Source organism: Sprattus sprattus (assembly GCF_963457725.1).
Source record: "Sprattus sprattus genome assembly, chromosome: 16".
NCBI classification, from domain to species: Eukaryota; Metazoa; Chordata; class Actinopteri; order Clupeiformes; family Clupeidae; genus Sprattus; species Sprattus sprattus.
In genome coordinates, this window is record NC_137914.1 from 10,531,204 (window position 1) to 10,554,763 (window position 23,560).

Below are 23,560 nucleotides of genomic sequence, written 5' to 3' on the forward strand. Positions count from 1 at the left end.
CTCAGATTACTACACATAGTTCATGTTTTTATTTCTTAGGCAATAATGTATGGTGAAAGCATATATAACTCAAATATACAGCAACTTAAACTGTTGTAATATGACATATGCAATGCATTGAACATGTACATCCCTTCAATATAAGTTTAAACGCACAAAAAAAAAAATCAAAGACCAATTAAGTGCCTGGCACAGTTAACACTTTTTGTTTAAAAATCTGACACGATTCTGGTGGATGAATTACACCAAGAAATAACTAGAAGGGCAGTCGGAGAGTGCTGACATACGCAAAGATCAAGATGCCCTATCCCAATGTCAAAGAAAGAGAGAAAAAAAACTGGCTCCACAGCTTGAAGCGGGGTCCGTTCCAAATTGTATTGGGTTCTTCCTTGACCCATGCTCCACCCCTCCACCAAGTTTAAAAATCGTTTTAGCATTTTCCTGCTGACAGACAAACAAACAAACCGAAGCTAAAAGATAACCTCCTTGGCGGAGGTAACAACATAATGCTCCGAAAATATTCATCACACTGACAACAAACTCGATCTGTGTCCCTGAGACTGACGTGCCCTAGTCAGGGTTGATTGATGTGCAGCGTAGCCTTTCTACATCATGAACTTTCAGTCTGAAAAACTAAATGTGTACGTAATCCTTCCTGAAAAACTGATCTCATCTGCCAACATCGCTGATTCTTTGGACCTATAATACATGTTACAACTTACATTGTCAGCAAAAACTCACTGAAAAAGAGTTCAAATAGAATGCTATGTCTGTGAATCCTCAGAAGCAGTGATCTACTGTAAAACTCCCTTAGTTATAACAGCTTTATACCACAATAAATGGGTCATGAACAGTGTGTTTCAACTTGTGATTAAAATGATAGACTGCCTCACAAGCCTCTCCCGGATGACCCTCCATGTGGTGACTGGCCAGACCTCATGGTGCCTCTCTGTCCATCTTTGTCATCCTGCTCTGTGACTGGCTGTGTGTGTGCCTGGCCGTGAGCGGGTGGGACAGGAGGTGGGTATGCGGGCGGGGGAATGGTCAGGTGCGGCAGGTTGGGCAGTGGCGGGCGTGGGGTGGTGGGGAGGGGCGGTGGGGTCGAGTGGTGGTACGAACGGGGGTGCACAGAGGGGGAAGACTGGGCACTCTTTGCCCTGGAGAGAGTCTCAGGGCAGTCGCTGATCTGCTCCAGGAGGGAGGGCATGTCTCCCTCAATCTTCTCCAAAACGGCAGCCATTTGTTTTTCGATCTGCTCAATCACACTGTCCATCTGCCAGTCAGCCCCCGCACCGACACGGTGATCCAAAGTGTGGTACAGACCCCCTCTACCGACGGAGTAAGGGGAGCCATATGGACTCGCATAACCTGAAGCTCCAATCCCAAGCTCCTGACTATACACTGGCTTGTGCCGTCCCAAACTGGATGTACCCATACCTTTGTAGGGGCTCTGAACCTGTGTTCCCTGCACTAAGGCATCATCAGATCTACCTACCCCCTGATCTCTTGTCTTGGGTCCTACTTCTGCCAGTTGCCCTGCCACTACTGATTTTTCTGCCACCACCTCTGGAACCTGGGTTTGGCACCAGCTACCTGGGGACATCTCTAGCTTTTTCGCTTTATCTGCCTTTTCCTCCTTTCGTGGTGCCTGTTCTTTGTTGTTGGCTGTTGCTGTTGTCTTGACGGCTGGCTCGGGACCATGGTCCATGGTGAGATTAGCTGCCATTTTACGACGGTTCGGGGTCTCAGGAGAGGATGTCGGTTTCTTCTCTTTGTTACTCGACAATGGAACCTCTTGCTGGAGTGAAACCTTTGCCCCAGTGGATTCTGGGATCTTGGTGGGTTCAGGTGTAGGAGGTGTCTTGTTTACCTCTGCAGGTACTCCGTCTTGCCCTAAACTTGCAGCTGTCTTACAAGTGCCCTCACCTACTCCTTTCCTGGACTCTTTGTCTAGGTCCTCACTTGGTGTTGTTGTGGAAGGGGTTTCCTGGGCGACTGGCTCTGCTGTGGCTGAGGGTGAAATACCAACTGAAGGTGTACCTGGTATTAGCCCTATTCTCCTTGTCTGCCCATCTGGATCTTTCTCCCCTTCGTTTCCAGTTTTGTCCTCCTCCTCTGGATCATCCGCAGGCCTGTTCTCCACCGTAACGTTCACAGTCGGGACGCTTCCCAGATCCGTCTGGGGGCTCTCGCCCTCCGGACTGCTGTCCAACACCCCGTCGGTCAGGTCATCTGTCGTTGCGTCACTGGCCATCATTTCAGAGTTACGCAGCCGCTGCATAAACGTGGTCACGCGGATCGCTTTCTGAAAGACACAAACGTCCATGCAGAGAGACAGAGGTGTAGACAGACAGTGAAGTGAATGGGTAGAGACATGGAGGAAAGTGTGTTACTAATCTTTTCAGAATAGTGTTGCTATCAACTGACACTGTAAAATTTGACCTTACAAGGCAATTGAATGCATATTTTCAAAAGCAAACTGCTTACCCAAGAGAGATGGTACTTGTGTTCACAACTAAATTAAACCCACAAATATCTTTTCATCTATGTAACCATTTTTTACCTAAAAGATCATTAGCTGCATAAATCAAATAAACAAATATCAATGGTCATATTGTGATGGAGTCATGAAGTGAATGCATGAACAGGTTTCTATGCTTGTGCTTTATACTGTCTGAGCTTAACTTCAGGAGTACCCCAGCAGAACAAGAAAAATAAACACTATTCATCAAACCTAAAATGACATGAGTCACTTTTATGATTCTGTGATAAGGGCTCAAATCACAATGAATCTCTCTCTGCCTCTCTCTCCACACACACACTCACGCATTCACACACATACACACACATACACACACGCACACGCACGCACACGCACACACACACACACACACACACACACACACACACACACACACACACACACACACACACACACACACACACTAACAAGGGTCACAAAAACAGGTTAGATTTAAGGATAGCATGGATGCGTATGGATGAGCAGTTATGACTAGTTAGGGCTGTGACTGTTGGGGCTGACTGGGGCTGCTTAGCGGTGGGCTTTTGTGAAGACAGCAGGAGGCTAGAATAAAGAGACACTCTTTTCCACAACATGACTTGACCAGATGCGTTTTATGCTACCATCTTAACGTTATCACATTTTATTCAGTGTATTCAAGAAGGGGTTTTTGTGGTCAAGTCTGATGTAGTTTTTGTGAGAAAAGTCATGTCTGGCTCCATACTGTCTCACAGAGAACCACTGTACCTTAAGATCCTGGATGACACATGCAAGGGGAAAGGAGAGCATCACAATATCATCATCATCATCATCATCATCATCATCATCATCATCATGAACATCAACATCGTCATCATCACCATCATAATTGGACTGAAAAATAAATGATGACACACTGGACACAGTCACCATTAGTGCCACCATGAGCCTCAGTTGTGTCACATAAATAGGAAAGTTAACATGTAGACATGTGTTTATGTATGTATAAGTACATAAAATCTATTTCTTTCTAATCACTATGATTTCTCTTACCCGCCACTTGGCTTTGGCAAAGTTCTTCTCAAACTGGGCACATACTCCGTCTTTGAGATTTTTCTCTGAAGCTCCGTTGCCAGCAATCCTTTTATAAAAAAAGAAAAGAACAGGTCAAGCAAAGCCAGAGCTGTGTGTAAGAGTGAGAGAGTGTACATAAGTGAATATACATTAATATCTTCGTGTGTGTGTCTGTGTGTGTGTGTGTGTGTGTGTCTGTGTGTGCGTGTGTGTGTGTGTATGCGCACACAAATGTATGTATCCTCACCACTCATGCCATAAGGCATCTTGAGCGGTTATCCTCAACATCTGGTCAATATCCATTAGTCTGCACACCAACTCCTTAGCTAAGGCACCATAGAACCATAGAAAACAAAACATAAATGATTAGTGAAAGTGTCATTGAAAATCAATGACTAAAACCCTCTACTGCCTGCAAACTGAATCCAGCGTATAATGTACAGACATCAGAGCTCCCCCTTGTGGTAATTTAGTGTACCTGCAGGAGAGATGTCATCCCAGTATGGCGAATCAAACTCAAACTCTCCTGCCACGATCCGGCAGAAGATGATGCGGTTATGCAGGTCTGTGTTATCCTCCTCAGTTTCATCAAAGAAGGGTGGGTTTCCAGATAACCTGGTCATTTTACAAGCACGGGAAAATCAATGGAGAAGGTGTGAGGAGAAAGAGGAAATTGTCAGAGAAATGACAATTGTTTTCATGGGTCATGTTGTTCCAGTAAAAAACAACCTACTATAAACAAAGTTTAAACCAGACAACTAATTAGAGTACATAATACACACACAGAATATTTTTTTAAACAAATTAATAACAAAAATGATGAATTTCAATGTTTTTTTAAATGAGGCGAAAAGGTATAAAGGTTCCTTGTGACACTCACAGTATGTACATGATAACTCCCACGGCCCAGCAGTCCACTGGCTTCCCATACCTATGACGTGCCACTACTTCAGGGGCTGAGAACAGAGAACAGGACAGATCATGTTGAACACAATATTAAAGAGGAACATGAGGACTGGACATGACTGGATATGAATGTTGGAAATCCCTGAAGGATCAGGAAACCAGGCCTCACTAGAGGGAGGACGTTTCAGCAAAGGTGGACAGCCAAGGCCTACCACTATCATGTGAGTCAGTCATATAGCAGATATACAGGGAATTTATGCTGATCCAGAACTACACTTACAGAATATGTGCAGTTTTTTTTTGTCAGAAAATAAGCTATGCTTATAGACCTAGAATAAACAAAAAAATCCAAATGACATCTTTAATTCTATCCATGAAAACTCTCACTCTCATTCTTATTAAAAAATATCAAGTATTTGAATTACCAAGGTACTCTGGAGTTCCACAGGGCTCAGTGATGGAGCCGTTCTCAAACTTGGACAGATAGAAATCCCGCAGGACTACTTTGCTGTGGTTGTTCTCTGTGTAGTACATCAGGTTCTCCAGCTGGTAAGAAAGAGCACAGAAAAGCACACATACATCACAATGGAAAACTCAGGAGAACTGTATCTGCCAGTCATCATTATTCACTGCGACACCTGTTACTGTAACCTTGAACGTACTGATGTAGCATACGCGCAACATGCTGAAAGATGCTATTTTGGTGCTGAGCCACGCTTCAACACTTCAGAATAATGTTGCTGAGTGAGTTCCCACATTATATGTACTGTAACTCCTCAGAGTAGGCTAGTGCATCAGACACTGACATTTCCAACTCTATTGAAAGTGAATCATTTTTGTTTAATCCAAAAATGCCAAGACCCAACCCTCCAATTGACTTCCAATATCATTGTTTAACTTTCAGCTGGAGAATATTACCATCGGTGTCTAATCATAGTCTTCAGGGTACCTGAGTCATGACTCAAAGAGGGAAGTGTGAAGAGATTAGCACTCAATATTCATATCCCTCTTTATCCAGGATTTTATAACCGTGGCACATAGCTTGCTCCAGTCGGCACTTTCTCTAGGTGCTAAAACACAATACGTTAAGTATAAAACCTCACATTAGGCCGGGCCGTACTGGGGCCAGACATTCTTTTCATATACAGCAGGGGTCTCAAACTCACGCCTGGTGCCCATGAGTGTCTAGTCTGGTCAGTGGGGGGCCAGATTATTTTATCTGTTGGCTTGCTTATCACAATACTGTAGAAACAGTATTGAATAACAAGTGGTTTTCAATTCCTGGGCAATGCAAGATACTCTTTGGATAAAGGCGTTTGTTATAGTAGCATTTTTGGATCACTTTGTCTCATTGATAGCCCATGACTTACATATACAGCAGTAATAGTGGGATAATGTCTTCATCGACAACTACATCTATATATTTCTTGCATACTTTCACATTTAGAAGCAAATGCCGTACTCCATCCCTTTTGTATAGTTGGTAACGAGGTTACAAACAAACAAAACATAATAAAGTTTCACACAAAGTAATTCCTCTGTCACTTCAAACTGGTTTTTAATACCACGGACGAAAATCGCGAGCTGAGCATTATCATTCATGTCAGTGCTCTCGTCCAGAGCCACAGAATACGCACTGAAACTCCTGCCTTTGACACACAGCTAGATTTATTTTCCGAAAGGACCACTGGACACTGGTTACTTGTCAAAAAGATGGAAGACATTACTACCAAATTTTGTTATGATTTTGTAGCCATTTTGTGACTTTGTGACTTAAGAAAAAAATTGTTCTTTACGCAAATAGAACTTTAAAGTCTCTGGTGTTGCGTAGCAAGCCATTACTTACCAACTTCCGTTATGTTAAATGACCGGACTACTTGTGGAATAATGTGAAAGATGTGGTAAAGAAGCACAAAACCTGTTGCCAATGGCAGCGGTAAACGTTGGGGGGCCCATTCAAATCAACAGAACTTTTTGCAACATTCTGAGGAGCCGTATAATAAAACTTGTTATTATATGGCAACGACAGTTTGAGCGCTCTGATTGGCTAATGGGTAGTCATTCCAGCCGCGTACTGACATCCTCGCCGGTCTGCCGGTCTGATACGGATCCTTATTGCCCTCTGACGATATTGATAGACATCAACAGCCATGAGGAAATTCAGAAGCAGCGAAAATGTGTTATTGAAAGTGATGATGAAGACTATACACTATAGTTTGAATCACTTGTCTTGCTACTTTACTGTAAATTAAAGCAATTTTAGCTGAGCCATGTTGTCCGTTTTCTATTGATCATTATAACTTGAAGTTAGCAAGTAATTGGTTGCTCTGCAACACCTGAAACACATTGTGTCGTGAGAAGACTTGAGAGCTGAACAAAACTATTAACAATTACCATTTATTTTCATTTACAAAATCCCATTTAATAAACAATTACTACCCTCGACCGTTCGGTCATTCGCTTTTGCTTGGCCGATACGTTAAAGCCTCAATTTGATATTTACCTGCATGACCTCACTCTCGGTTAGTAAGTAGTTATTATCAAGTGGCGGGCTGCATAAAATCAATTGGCAGGCCGAATCTAGGCCACGGGCCGGGAGTTTGAGACCCCTGATAAATGTCTGACATGAAAAACGTCCATGTTCACTTCTTCTCCCTCTTTCTTTATTTTATTAGCAAACACTATAGGTGCATATTTGAGAGACTGCCAGGACGAGCATGGCGAGGTGTCGATTGCTGACTCGAGACTCTGAGAGACCCTCCAGCAGAGAAGGTGAGAGGGAACAGCGGAAGTGTCATATGTTCCCTCAGGGTGGAATGGGAATCAGTTTCAGCACAGAGCTTCCACCTCAAGCTAGCTCATCTGAATGAGTCACACATTAGGAATAACAAGCACCATGATAACTTGATTAAACTACTTAGGATTTTATTTTCTCGTTTCAGAGATGCGGGCGTAGCCTTTTGCAATTACTCCAACTCACCCCAAAGAAATTATTTGAGTCCAACTGCCTGCTGGGGAGATGTACTGCAGATCTATGTGCGTCATTATCACCCTGATACATTTTTGGTGCTCTCAGGAACCAATAAAGAAGAAGGTAGCCTTCAAAAGGACTACGACCACACTCCCTCTCCCTTTATAACACACACACACACACACCCACACACAGACACACACACACACACACACACACACACACTCAAATACACACACACACACAAAGATGAAGCGAAAGGGGAACATTGAGGGAGCAAACGGATTAACTTGCACACTAGAGGGCACTACAAACCCATAGCACAGGGCACACACTAAAAGCTCAGCTTAATGGCATTAATGATTACAAAAGAAAGAAATAAGGTCACAGGGGACTCCATTACTGTTTATTCCTTTCTTATTGCCTGTGCTCATGAGCCTCCGCAGCATTTAGAACTCGTGAATAATATCACAGTGAGAGGGGAATTAGCAATCAGCGAATGATACAGATTACTTTTTCGCTGCTTCAGAGCTGCAACAAGGGGGAGGAACCATTTTCACTCTTTTATGTGCACACACAACAGTTTAAGCAGGGAGGGAAATCTCCCACTCAACCATAAAACACAGCGTTCACTTGCTTAGTCTTCCTGTGAACGTGCCATGGCTTATTGCTGAAGGGAGGAAGGATGAGAAGCCGCAAGTTGTGCTAGCTGGGAACACAACAAGACCACTTAATTGAAGAAGCAAGATGGCTGTCGGGGCACATTGCCATGAACTCACTTTAAGGTTCCTGTGGACAATGTTGAGGGAGTGAAGGTAGGCCACGGCCTCCAGGACCTGGCGGATGACATTGGATGCGTCGCGTTCTGTGTAATTTCCTTGGTCCAGGATCCAGTCGAATACATCCTCACCTGTGGCTCTGTGGTACACAGACAGACATAGGCACAGAAACACACACACACACACACACACACATACATACACAAACTCACACACACAAACACCACACACACACACACACACTTGCCATCAGGGACTGTCTGTGTCTGTTTTTCAGAGGCATCTGTCATACAGGGCACATGGAGGGCAAACCTTCTCTCAGACACACGCACACACACACACACACACACACACACACACACACACACACACACACACACACACACACACACACACACACACACACACACACACAGATGTGCACATTCACACAATCTGATGGAATGGATATACACGTACTAATGAATGTTTTCAATCACAATAATAATAATGACAACACAACCCCTACCATCCTAACTTAACTCCACAGGCAAGTAAGCTATATCAAAGTAATCTTCCTTTAATGAAGACACATGAGAATGGTAATATCAGCAATGTAATGAAGCTAATGAACTTTTCCTTTTGTTAATAGCCATCACTCTGGTCTTTACAGTCAGAGCACTTTATCATGCCTGTTCGCCTGTGGTTACTTTTGATGTGCTAGGAGTCAGTAATGAGGAATACTTCATCTCAAATCCACTCTAATAAAGAGTGAGCTCTCCCTGGCACATTCAGACTTGTTATAGAGCCAACCGCTGAACGTGTAAATTACAGAAGGAGAATAGGGAGATGGGGAGAGTGAGAGAGGGAGGGAGAGTAAGATGTGTGTGTGCGTGTTTGTTTTTTTGGGGGGGGGTTAGGGAACGGCGGTTAGGGAACGGTGGTTAGGGAAGTGGGAGAGTGTTATGGAATGAGACATTGGAGGGGGCATCTTAGTAGACGTGCCAGACAGAGGCACAGACAAGGACGGCACAGACGGCACAGACAAGGACGGCCACTAATCACGCCACTGGGGTCAGACTCACAGCTCCTGGATGATGTAGTACTCTCTCTTGGTCTCAAACGCATCGATCAACTGCAGGATGTTTGGATGATTGACCCTGAAGAGGAGAGGAAGCACAGTGTTGACATGAAGGTGAATGAAGGCAACTGTGGTTCAAAGTTCAAAGCCACCCCATGGAAACACACAGTTAAAAATACACACACGCACACACACACACACACACACACACACACACACACACACACACACACACACAAACACAACTCATATGCACATACAGTTGTAGTATTTGCTGCCATCTATAATCATCACATACATCTTCAGGATCATGATCTCGTTCTTGGCGGCCTTTCGCACTTTCTTGCCATCCTTCTTGCAGAACTTCTTGCACACGTAGACCTTGGCTGTCTGTCGGTCCTTCGCCAGGCACAATTCACAAAACTCTTTCCTGAAGGACAAGCAGAAACACAGTGAATGAGAATTTCTGAGAATTATTATTATGAGAACTAGTTTAAACCCTCCATAGTCTTCCTAGTCTTCAAATAATTGTGCATAATGGTAAAATAACATGACATGCAAGTCTACCTAGTTTTTCAATGAACTAGAAGATTGCTGTTCTTGGTTTTTTGTATTCAAGATATCAAGCACAGAAACAAAGAATCCAGACACCACTTTGAATTATTTATGCTTCTCCCGTTAGAGGAGAAGCAAAACTCTCCTCAGCAGTTTGCAGAATATCAACCAAAATATATTTTCTTTTCTAAATCTTCACTATTGCTTCGTTTACACACTTTAATCACACCGGACACACAGGTAATTGCATGACACTGTGGAGCTGTAATACTTCCCCTGAGAGGGGAGGGCGAAGGGAAGACTCACGCTTTGAGGACCTGCCCAATGTCGTATTTATCAGTGATGTCCGTGGGGCTGTGGTATGACCGCCCGTCCCGCAGGGCAAGGCACCCAAATGGCATGGCAGCATCCACCTGTCAAAAGCAAACAAGACAAGCCAAGAATAAACTTGTGTCAGTCTTCATACAGAGGGCAGCTCTCATCTTTCTTATTCGTGACATGAGAGCCGAATCACATGAGATAGAAAGTACCTTCACCGTGTACCACGTGAAATGAATGTGCCCTAAAAAAAAGTTTCAAAGAGTCTAACTTAAATGAAAAAAAAAATCTTTAATTGGAAAAAAAAACAACCTACTCTAATTCTTATCATTATACCCTAATTAGCAAAAGAGCAAGTCTGGCAGAGTGATTTCACAGTGCTCGTATCCATTAGTGACCAGCATATTGCTGCCTCCATCTGGCTATAATAGCTCTGAGATACTACTGCTTCAGCCGATGCTAACAAACACAGAAACATTATCCAAATGTCAGTATGATGCACTATGGCGGGGGAGAGCCTAATGACCTCTACATCATTCCCGTCGTTCACACGCTGCACGGCCTCACTAATACGGGCGATGAACCCTGGGAGGGGGAGGTGAGGAGTGAAACTAACTACAACAACCCAAAGACTGATCTGACTCCACAGATGAGGAAGGCAGCAAGAGTGAAAACAGAATCAACATGATCTCCAGGGAGAGGGTGGGTGTGGTGGGGGAGTTAGCCCGCCTGCTGTGAACCCTGTGCTGCCGCTGGCGGGGTAATCCTGCTCCTGGCCCTAATCCCTAATCTCTTACAGATCCCAAAGAGAGGAGAGGAATGGAGAGGAGAGGAGAGGAGAGGAGAGGAGGGTGGGGTGGGGTTGAAGCTGGGGCTGGGTTGGGTTGGATGGTGTCAGGCTCAGAGGATGGCTGGGCTGGTGGGGGGTGGGGTGGGGGTGTGTGTGTGGGGGTGTGTGTGTGGGGGTGTGTGTGTGTGGGTGTGGGTAAAATGGTGATGGGACGGGCAAGAGAGAGACAAATGTTATGTAACCATTTTTTCACAGAGCTGGGAGAATAAAGGATTAGTCCTGTGCCGAGGTTTGTAGAAGTTTAGACAAGGGGCCATCAGTGGGGATGTACTTTTTGAGACATGAAAGCCTTGTTTCTGTGTGTCTGAAACCCATCAAACGGTCCGCTCCTCGCTCACGTCGCCAGTGTCTGAGACTGAAGAGCATGGCTTGAGAGCGTGGCTTGACAGCTTTGTTGCCATGGAGTGCCAGGCTGACCCGTGCAACAAACCCAGACTACGTGGGTGGGGATGACAACTCGAAAAGAACAAAAATAACAAATATCTCAAACATGACCAGACATGTTTGAACATCATTCCTTCAACCCCGGCCACCGCTGCGCCACGAGGGGAAGTGAGGCGAGCGAGCGAGCGTGGTGGGCGAGCGAGCCTCTGACAGCAGCCACACACAGCATGGAACAGTGGAACCATCCACGACAGGCAGCGGCCCTTTGCTTCCTCTGCCTGCGCCGTGGGCTTCACGCATTACAGTGAGCAGCTGAGCCGTGTTGACACAGAGCTTATTCACACACATGTAGATGCCAGATGCTGGGAATACACTCTCTCAAGGTATGAGAATTCCCTCCGGATGCAAACATGCATGCCAGCGACGTGTGTGCCAGCACACAGTGGACACAGACACACACAGACACACACAGACACACACACATACACACACACACACAGACACACACACACAGACACACACACACACACACACACACACACACACACACACACACACGCACACAACAACAGGCCTGCCTTGCAGTGGCCCCGCTGTGTGGCATGCATGTGACAGCATGCTCGCGGATGACATGATGGCTGATTGGAGGTGGCAGCATACACTCATTAGTGTCAGATCCATGCGTGCACTGCACTGGGGGCACTGTGTGCACGGCCCTGTGCAGCAGACGCAGGTGCAAACACCACCGATGTATGGACTCCTTCCCTTGCACACGCCCTGTCTCATCATCATCATCATCATCATCATCATCACTACCACCATCGCCATCGTCGTCACACACCACAGCTCCACTAATGGCATTTTTCGAAGAGCTAGAAACAGGCTTGTGAGAAACTCTGAACGGAAAACAATAGAGAAGGGCTTATGGAGAATTCCTGGATTCCATAATGGTTTGAGGCAAGTTTCTTCAATGAAGGCGCATACACACGGGATAAATATTATAGAAGCACTCCACTAAGTGCAGATAATGCAGCAGCATGCATGCATTTGTACGGAGCACCAACAGTTGTGCACTCAGTCACCCTGTCTCTGTCTTTTCTCCTCTCTTATCTCTTCCCTAACCTCCTCATCCATTTACATTAGCATTAATGTTATAGTGTGCCGAGCACAGGAGAGGTCCACCATGGGGAGATGGAGGGAAGAAGCAGGGATGCAAGCACCATTCGTCCTTCCTCAGAGACGAATAAGTAAAGAGATGACCCCTGAATATGAAATACTTCTTTGTCATCATATCCCCTTCTCCTATCCCCTTCCCACTATTCTGCCCTTTCTCTCTCTCTCTCTCTCTCTCTCTCTCTCTCTCTCTCTCTCGCTCTCTCTCTCTCTCTCTTTTTCTCTTTGCCTCTTACTCTCTATAATTCCTCTGTTGTCGGAGGCTCTACTCTTATTAAAGCAATGAATCTTCTCTTTCTAGGACAATAAACACAAGCGCATGCGGTGGATGTGAAGCGCCACTCGTAGATCACATTTGAACTCGGACACACGTTTACCGCCCCCCCCCCTCCTGTTCCCTCCACCCTCGTACACGCTCACCTCGACCAGAGCTCACCCGTTCTGCTGCTCGTAACTACATTTGGGCTCAGCTGGAGCAAGGTCCCCAATCAAACCTAAACCCTTTTTGGGCACAATGCAGTTAGAGCCAGGGTTCGTACAGACCCATGGGCGTTCTTGGGTCCCAACTCCTCAATAAGACCAGGAACAGGATCATTATCTCCTGCCACTCAGTGGCAGTGGCAATAATGGTATGACTCCGGTGCCTGCTGGACTTCTGCTAGTTGGCAGGGCAGGCTCCAGACTTTAACCCAGGCTGTGGCTGTGGCTGTGGCTGTGGCCGTGGTGACGGGCACCTCCAGGGGTATCTGGCTTTGCTATGACTGGCAGAATGAGCTGCTAAAGCTCGGCTCTTTGGAGCTCCGTCACAGCTGGGACAGAGAGAGAGAGGGAGAGGGAGAGGGAGAGGGGGAGAGGGAGAGAGAGGGAGAGGGAGAGGGAGAGAGAGTCAGAGAGAGAGAGAGAGAAAGAGAGAGTGGGAACGAGAGAGAGAGAGAGAGAGAGAGAGAGAGTGGGAACGAGAGAGAGAGAGAAACAGAGATAATGGGAAAGAGAGAGCGGAGAAGAAGGAAAAAGAGAAAATGGGGCACAAAGAGAGAAAGAAGAAGAAAGAGAGAGAGCGAGAGAGAGAGAGAGAGAGAGAGGGGAAAAGAGAGCATGAAAGAGAGACAAAAGATAGTTACAGAATGAGAGAGAAGGAGAGAGAGCATGAGACAGAGAGAAAAGAGGGAAAGATACATAGATACAGGGTGAGGGCGAGCAGCTGGACGCCAGGAAGATCACGGGGGTTGAGGCGAAGAGCTGCGCTGCTCTTTCAGGCTCCTGGCGCCCAGGGAAGAGGATGACAAACCTGGCGCTGATGTGAAGGGACAGCTTCCAGGCAGGAGGGGTCACGGGAGGCCAGGGCTCAATCAATGCCTCCCGCTCTCCTTCCCTCTCGCTCCCCCCCTCTCTCTCTCCCTCTCTCTCCCTCTTTCTCCCTCTCTCTCTCTCTCCATCTCTCCCTCTTCTTCAGCCTCCCTTTCTCTCTCCCTCTCCCTCTCTCTCCCTCTCTCCCCTTCTCTCTATCTTTCTCCCTCTCTCCATCTCTCCCTCTTCTTCCGTCTCACTCTCTCTCTCCCTCTCCCTCTTCATCACCCTCTCCATCTCCCTCTCTGACGCCATAGTAGACCAAAGGCACGGGCAAACACAAACTCTTTCAGACGCCGTTTGGAGGCTTGGCTCTGTCACACCGCTCGATCGATTCAAGCCAAAGTTGCTCTGTTCCACATGCACGCACACGGGCCCAAAGGGGAAGAGCCACAGCTGAGTAGGCGGGCAGCACGCAGGGTACAGCAGAGCCCCCCTGGGGGTGTGTCAAGACAGAAGAAACTTTACGGCTACTTTTAAATTCACTTTTGCGTTAAGTTTTGTGGACGAAAAAAAAAAAACAGACGAGCAAGAGGGAGCCAGTGCTTAAAAACCATGAAGATGAATAAAATATAAGTGTTTTGGCTTTGTTTTAATGACCGTCTGCTTTTCTCTACCACAGACTAAGAGAGACAGCCGTTTCTCTCCAATGGCAATAAGTGATACTTTCTATGCATCACATACCGATAGAGTGGGTTTGTTAGCACAGATGGGACATGGTAATTAACATGGACTAGAAAATAGAGCTGCGCTGGGGTGATCTGTGTCCACACAGAATACAGATGCCCCTGAAAATGAGGGATTTCATTCTGCCATTAGACTAGGGTCATGCTCCTGTCATATTCACTCTAATTGTAAGTAATGCTTGTAATAAACATTTCAGAGGAAAATTCAAACTGGGTTGCTATCAGCCAGATGCTGAGACACACCCAAGAACATGTACGCACATCACACACACACTACCACACACACAAACAAACACACACACACACACACACACACACACACACACACACACACACACACACACACACACACACACATACACACACACACACACACACAGGAGGTCACTAAAAACACTCTGTTTTCCTTTGTAGTCTTTCTGTCAGCTCACTGCATGTGTAAAAGCTTCACCCAATTATAATCAGTAATCTCCTCATAGCTCAGAAGACCGCATCCTTCATCACTGCTATGACTGCGGGCAATTATGGGCTTGAAATCATAGACGCGCTCTCTTTTAATAGGGACATTTTTCTTGTTGCTGAAATGAAAATTCATCACATTTGGAGAGCCTGCGTAGCTTCCAGAATTATGGGAACATTTCCCAACTGTGTTGTCCAGAGGCAAGCAGCAGATACTAGACGGAAATTAAATAAAAACATATTGGAGATTTGCTACAAGTTAGAAAGCCCGCCAAAACATGATGGACACAGGATGGAAATGGTGTCCCTGTGAAAAAGGCTTGCGTCTGAAAGGGAATAGAGGCTGGTCCCAACACAGTAACTGGGGGAAAGAAATCAAAAATTCCCCGGCGCACAACAGACACGCGATAGAAATGATGTCCCTGTTAATACATGAACAAGTTTGAAAAAGACTACTGCACATTCCCAGCACATTTGGTAGAGAGAGAGATAAAAAAATATCTCACACATTAAAAATAATCACACCTCGGCTATGAGTCATGATCCGGAGCCATCTTCCTCTGTGCCTTTGAGCCTGTGCAGCCATCAGGGGCCTCTCAAGGGCCTCGCCTCCATCTCGCTGTGTATTTTCACTGGGGCTCCACTGGGGCTCCTGTGGGGCCCTGTGTAAATCCCTGACCCTTTAGTGTGATTGCTGATGTCCCAGTTTGAGTGTGTGGCTCGGCCTAAATTAACACTCTAGGGGGGGCTGTGCAGCCCTGACCACATACAGAAACGCAGCATCATTTCATTCTACTGTCTCTGCAGACAGACAATCACTTTGATATATATATATATAGACAACACACACACACACACACACACACACAGACACACACACACACAAACGCTCACACACACACACACACACCCACACACACACACACACACACACACACACACACACACACACACACACACACACACACACACACACACACACACACACACACACACACACACACACACACAAACCAATGCTCGCACACACACACACACACGCACACACACACACACACACACACACAAATGTCAACACACACACCTTCATACGCACTCATATCCCTCCATGTGAAACAACAAGACAACAGGAGCTTCAGCAGACCTTTGTGTTTGGCTGTCCAGTGTGCAGCAGAGCTCGGGCCGGGCCAGGAGAGGCACAGAACACAAATCAATCTTACTCATGAGTCTCAGACACACGGCGAGATGTAGGGACACACAAGAGTCATTACATAAAGCTGCTGCATAAATAAACCGGGGAGAGATGCTCCATACAGTACCATACGAACATGAGATCTCCAGCTACTGCGCCTCAGCGTGCTGCACTGTTGCAACATGAGATCTCCAGCTACTGCGCCTCAGCGTGCTGCACTGTTGCAACATGAGATCTTCAGCTACTGCGCCTCAGTGTGCTGCACTGTTGCAACATGAGATCTTCAGCTACTGCGCCTCAGCGTGCTGCACTGTTGCAACATGAGATCTTCAGCTACTGCGCCTCAACGTGCTGCACTGTTGCAACATGAGATCTTCAGCTACTGCGCCTCAGCGTGCTGCACTGTTGCAACATGAGATCTTCAGCTACTGCGCCTCAGCGTGCTGCACTGTTGCATGGCAAGACCTGACTATGCCTGTGAGCAACTGGGTTGAATAAGGAAGTCCATGTGCAGTACATCTGGAAGCAGACACAGGGCTACACTTGTCCAGTACATTTGTAAAGAACAAACATACATCAGACATGCATACATACAGTACATACCAGTGGTGGAAGAAGTACTGAAGTTTAGTACTTAAGTAAAAGTGCAAGTACCCAGGAAAATGAAAGTAAAAGTAAAAGTACTACATCAACAATCCTACTTAAGTAAAAAGTAAAAAGTACTCAGTTTTAAATTTACTTTAAAAGTAAAAGTAAAAGTACTCACGCAATAGGTTGTCTTTCAATGTCTAGGCTGTGCCATTTTGATAAAGAAATAGCGACTGGTAATAAATGCCTCTACAGATGTCACTACTAGTAATAATAATTATAAGCAACAACATTTGTTAATTGGAAAGGTTGGTGTACTTATTGGGCCTATTGTCTGTAAAACTGTTCACACTCTATTTTATAATTCTGCAGATGACAAGTTATCTACCAGGGATTATTTGTAAAGTTAATACCATTAAGCCAAACCAATAAAGACACAATTTTGTATCTTTTAATCTTTTATTTAATTGTAAACGTGTAAAAAATGGAAATATGAAAAGCAAATGGAGTTGTTAAACTGGTCAATGCAGAGTTTTATGCTCTATTGATTGCAGAAAAGGAAAAAAAAAAACATATTGAGTAACCCAAGACTAGGCATTAAGTTTGCATGCCAGGCAATAACCAGTCAATAAAAAAGGCAAATCTTCACGTTAGCTTGACATTGCTAAACTTCCAGCTTTATCTTACCACTACGTTAAAAAAATAATCAAGGTACAATCGTGTTATTTTGATGCTATTGCTGTTTGTCCACATGTATTTTGCTAGATAACAGTATAAAATCATGTCAGTAACCACATACGATATGCAAAAGTCATAGACATTAACTTAGCATAGCAAGAACTCCGCATAACTCGACCTGTTTCTCCAAATTTGAAGGCGAATTTTTGAAGGAACTCCTTTTTTGAGGTAGACAGGAAATGCACTGAAACCTCCACGAGTTGTTCTTGTGGCCTCTGAACTTGAACATGTCCTCAGATGAGGCTGACTCTCAATCCATGCTGAAAAGTTGTTTGTTAATCAGGCTGTTTGTCGAATGTTTAAGCAAAACAGGCAAGGCTACCGTAGTGCTGCCAGTGCCAAATACACACTCTGCTGTCATTGGAGCTGATAGAGCCACCTGATTGGCTGAAACGTCCTAAAGCAACGCAATCCATATTTTTGTGTAGGCAACATTTTGGGAAACTGTTCATAAAATGTAACGAATAACGACACATATTGTAGAAATGTAGCGGAGTAAAAGTATAGATAATAGCTGCAAAATGTAACGAAGTAAAAGTAAAAAGTATGCACTATTATTTTTACTTAAGTAAAGTACAGATACGTAAAAATGTAACGAAGTACAGTAACGAAGTAAAAATACTTCGTTACATTCCACCACTGGTACATACATACATCAGACATGTACCATGTCATGTATTCAATAGTCAAACATAAATGCTCGAGACACCCAACGATGTTGGTGTGGACTGAGATGGCACTGAAAAAAACATTGCCATGTTAAGACTTTAAGACACTGCATAACAGCAGAGCTAATCTGACCTTGAATGAACGGGAAGATAAAAAACCTTACTCAATAACGCACAGGTGAACAGCAAAAGAGTCACGCATCGAACACGACCGAGATCTGCAGAGATGCTATGACATTTAAGCACTGTTCAGAACAGCATTTGAGCGTGTTTGGAGCCAAAGTGTAGGCAAAGAAGAAAACAAAACCAAAGTTGAGGAGTTATCAAACACCTGAGTGGATTTACAATATAAATTCACAATTTTCATTGCATGACTGCATGTGAGACTGCTGCAGAAAAAAGGAACAAATCTAGCACGCAGCTCGTTGTTTTTCTGATGTTAGATACACACTCCCTCTCACACCTGATCACAGGTACACATGGGAATGCTGTGCACACACATCATTATGTAGACAGGCAATTCTCCATATTTAAGATAGATGTATATATTACACATGTTCCTGTCATCGATCCGACCACATAGTGTGTCTGTGTGCAGGGTCTCTGGAGGGTGTCAGGCAACCCAGAAATTAAACCCACCCACATACTCCAGTGGCATACATTAAGTCAGATTAAAGGATTATACTGTAAATGGTGTGTGTGTGTGTGTGTGTGTGTGTGTGTGTGTGTGTGTGTGTGGGGGGGGGGGGGGGGGGGGTTGTTTTCCAGCTCACAATTTCAATTGCTTCTTGTGCTGCTCTTTTCACCCCATAATGTTCCTTTGAAAGGTTTCCTTTTGATAGTCCACAAGGTGAATATCTGAGCTGATTCAGATTCAGAAAAGAAAAGTCCCTGAGTTAAGTATGTAGGGTATAAAGAGGAATGCATAGAGCTCAGGTGCTAAACTGGCCTAGAGCAGGCACTCCATGGCATGCTTGCCCACCTCTATGAGCCTTGGACCTTGAGGAGAGGAATCACGCACAGGAGAATGTTCAGGGGAGCTCGGATGGCATGCCGCCATTTGAGGTCCACACAAAGGAGCATGTCTGGCACACACGGGTTGCGTAATCTGCCCCGAGCGTACCTAGATCCTCCCTCTCACGGATGTGGGGACAAGAGTTAAAACAAATGGAGCTTTCGGTACTAAAACTCCATTCCTTTTCCGCTGGATCAAACAGACTCACCCTAAGCCTTCAACTCAACTGACATGGCAAAGGAGCTAACCATACCAGGATCATGGATTTAACTGCCAGGGAAAACAGATATGGGTGAAAAGAAATACTTGAACCTGAACCACAATTCTCACATGTGGAGACATTGAAGAAAAAACACTGTGAAATGCCTAACCGCTGAAGTCAACCTAAGTAGTTCAACTTGTAGAGCAGGATGTTGTCAGTTCTATGGTCATGAACTCACATCACACATCATGAACCCCCATCACACATTGACTACTGACGAACATACAGTATATACCGAGCTGTCCCTGTAAGATGCTTGACGCTGCTACTGTAAGATGTTACTAAAAGCTTCTGTGAATGGATAATGATAAATGCAAAAGCAGCTTCACCCACAAAATTGCGGCTGCGTTTTAACATTGTGTAGGTCCATCAGCAGCAGGTTATGCAAACACAATGGGTGTAGCGGGATTCAGTGCCGGTGCAAAATCAGTTATTCCCAGTAATCCCTCATTAAAGATAAACACCTTGCATAATCTATCTGTACATCCAAACAGCTTGCTTGACAAATCCCTTTTCATGGGGCATAAAATGAACATCGCCCAACTGTCCCTATTCAGAAAGGCAAGATTGCTATGACGATTGCTAATGATCATATCCTGTCCCTGTTCCTGACATTCTATACAAAAGTAGGGACAATTTGGTATTCCAACTACATACTTTAGATAATTATCTCCTGTGAATGAGGCATTCAAATAAAAAAAACAATTTACCACAAACTGTGAAAATGTGTCCTTAAACGGGCTTCTAATCCCCCGCTTAACATATGAATGTTGTGTTTTCACTGCTCTGTCTTTTAAAGTGGAATATAACCTCTCTTTTTTCCCTTCTCTGACATCAGGTGTGGCCGTTCACGTCATGTTGAACTTCCAGTGGCCTCCAGGTGCATTACCTCTAACGCAGGTGCAACAAACCACTCAACTGCATCTACTGTACTCTGTGATGTCATACAACCATACTTCACACGGGCCTCGCTCTTTTTGCATATCTAAGTTTGATGATGTGCAGTGTCCATTAACTTCTTTCAACAGCTAATTCCTATCATTGTAATGAGAATGAGAAAAATATAATGAGAATGAGACGATATGGATTCCCACTCATAGGAGCACATTCTTCTAATCCATCTTCTGAAAACTCCATTTACTCTCGAGACCATGAAAACATTGCCCACACAGTCTGAATAATCCATTCCACATACCAATGCATTCTGCTCCATATGCACCATGCTAACTCCCTTTTGGTTTCTCACACTTGTGTAACCTTATCACGGGGCATTGGGCAAATTGCCTTGACGTTTGATAGATATGGAGCGACAAACCAGATTCAAAAGTCCGTTGAACTCAAATAAGACAGACCGAACGAGGGGATCAAAAAGCACTGTTTCAGGCTCCCTACGGAGATGAGAACATTTGGATGTGGTGCGCGCACACACACACACACACACACACACACACACACACACACTCACACACACATACAGTGTGAGTGTGAGCATACACAAACACTGTACACATGTACACATTCATACCGTTTTATACACATAAGCACATGGTATAGAATGTGGTGTTGCATGGCCATCATCCTTTCAAGCATACACAGAACACACACACACACACACACAAACTCGTGCAGACACGTGTGCGTGCAAACACACAGCCAAATCCCTCTGGCTCGTTCACTTTTTCAGCAGCTGTGATGCCAAACTAACACTAACAGGCAGTCCAGACATCTGCACACAAAAGTCTCCTCTCCACCCATCTCTTCTCCCCTCCACCCGCTTTTCTCTTCTTTTCATTTAATATTAAAATGCCTCATTACTAAAGCAATGATTTTTTTAAGAGGCCCAACTCAATTTGGAAATCCCTCATCTAAAAGCATTTCCAAGTCATTTCAATCGCTCTTAGGAAATCGGTTTTGATCTTTTCTCTTTATATTGTTCAACCATCATGTGTGTATTTGCATGTGTGCAGACACACACACACTCTCTCTCTCTCTCTCTCTCTCTCTCTCTCTCTCTCACACACACACACACACACACACACACACACACACACACACACACACACACGCACTCACACCAAACCACACGCACACACATACAAACGCCCACACACAGGACATGATGACTCCTTTTATTCTTGGTGTAATCTGACAGAATGGGCTATAAATTCACCTGAGCCTGAATAACTAAGACAGGTCACTTTAAGTACATAAATGCAATTTCACACGTCTCAGTTTTTTTTTTCACCTGCACCAATGCCTTTGGGATAGTTATCTAACATCCACAATGATGGGTAAGCGAAACACCTCCCTTGCTGTAATGCAATTTCATGGGTTATACACAAATAACCACGTGCATGCATATTTCATATTGGCATATTCAGAAAAGTACACTTCACAACAACAAATAAACAACAATGTGTTTGATTCACTGCATCAGAATCGGAATATTCAGAGTTTGATACAGTTGGATATATGAAACAACTGCTGTGTGGTTTGCAATTACAATAATGTTACAATTCTGAAGGAGCTGGAAATGAATATTATTCTTTCAAACATTATTTACATGCTTGACATATGAGTCTTTTACATATGAGCCTTTGCTTAACGTTGTAATTTTGGTTTTATGCATTTGTTCATATTTTTCCCGGGCTTGACACATGTGTCATAGCCGCATAGACACAATCCCTTTTTCCATTTCATTACATGTTCATGTATGTGACAAATAAAGCACTTGAACTTGAACAACCATAGACATGGTTATCATGCCCTCAGAATGACAGAGTTGCAATACGTGTGGAACGTTTCTGAATCTACATACGATGAGATCCTACATCTTTGAAGCTTTAAGATACTAGGGCAACCAGCCGGTGTCTTGGGAAACAAGGCAAACGCCTAACAAGAACCCTTTTAAAGAGCCAAGCTGGAGTTCTCTGATCTGCAATAGCTCCACTTGCCCTGGCTGATTGCAAATTCAAATGTGAAGACAGGCTATATTGCATTGCCGTGTTCATATATGTAGGTCATATGTGCAATGCAGGAACTTCCAGTGCGCAATCTAAGTACTCCTGTGACTGTTGTAAGTGTCATCATTTGCTGTGGATAATGGGTTTACATCCATGAATGATTCACTTAAATAGAAATTGCATATGCCATATTGAGATGAATCTGCCATGACAGACAGAGAGAGCGTATATGTGTGTGTGTGTATGCGTATGATTGTTGGGAAAGTGTGTGAGTTTGTGTATGTGTGTGTGCGTGTGTGTGTGTGTGTGTGTGTGTGTGTGTGAGAGTGTGTGTGTGTGCTAATGAGAAATAGGTCAGTAAGACTCTAGGGAGTGAGATCGATGAGAGAAAGCGAGAGAAAGAGAGAGAGAGAGAGAGAGAGAGAGACAGAGAGAGAGAGAGAGAGAGAGAGAGAAAGGATAGAGAGGAACAGACTCCCCAAAAGCCAGTCAGACCAACAGACAAACGACTCCAGTGAATTGACAGCAGAGGTGAGAAAAACATGGAAAGCTCAGAGTGCTGGAAAGAAATGATGACAGATGGTGGTGGCTGGCTTGACTTTGACCCATCTCTAGGTGAGGATGACTTTCTGGGATTAACCATGGAAAAGGAATACCCATGATGATAACGAGGAAGAGTTCACTGAAGCATTCATTTTTGCTTCAAAACATACATTCCCAAATGGGAAATGTTCCAGTTGGTTATAAATAAGGCTGTTTAACCCCTTCATCATGATTAAGCTGTATAGAAACACGTACAGTATTGGCTCATTACACTGTGTCAGCCTTGGTATGGCTATTCTATTTGACATGCTGACTTGGATCCAGAGCTGAAGCTGTGAAATATTCAGGCCCAGCATATGGAAATTTGCTTCAAATAGAAATCTGTTGCAGAAATGTGACATGATGCCATATGTTGAAAATGGAATATCTGCAGTATTGCACTTCGTGCTTGAGAAAGATTCATGATATTTGTTTGGGATAGCAGATGTTAGTTGATCCTACACGCATAGCAGAATATGTTAACTCAAAA

The 23,560-nt window shown here is 44.5% G+C and overlaps 1 protein-coding gene across 1 annotated transcript; it reads right to left on the minus strand.

Moving 5' to 3' along the window:
* Positions 1-889: 889 nt before the first annotated feature.
* camkvl (CaM kinase-like vesicle-associated, like) lies at positions 890-10,255 on the minus strand (the record flags this gene model as incomplete). The annotated part of the gene is made up of 10 exons (XM_080853760.1): positions 10,152-10,255; positions 9,589-9,720; positions 9,295-9,369; positions 8,231-8,369; positions 4,906-5,026; positions 4,455-4,530; positions 4,053-4,189; positions 3,822-3,900; positions 3,554-3,641; positions 890-2,305 (listed from the first exon to the last, which is right to left on the minus strand). The coding sequence occupies exons 1-10, from the start codon at positions 10,244-10,246 to the stop codon at positions 890-892; spliced, it is 2,358 nt and encodes a 785-aa protein (XP_080709886.1). The 5' UTR covers positions 10,247-10,255.
* Between the last annotated feature and the right edge of the window lie 13,305 nt (positions 10,256-23,560).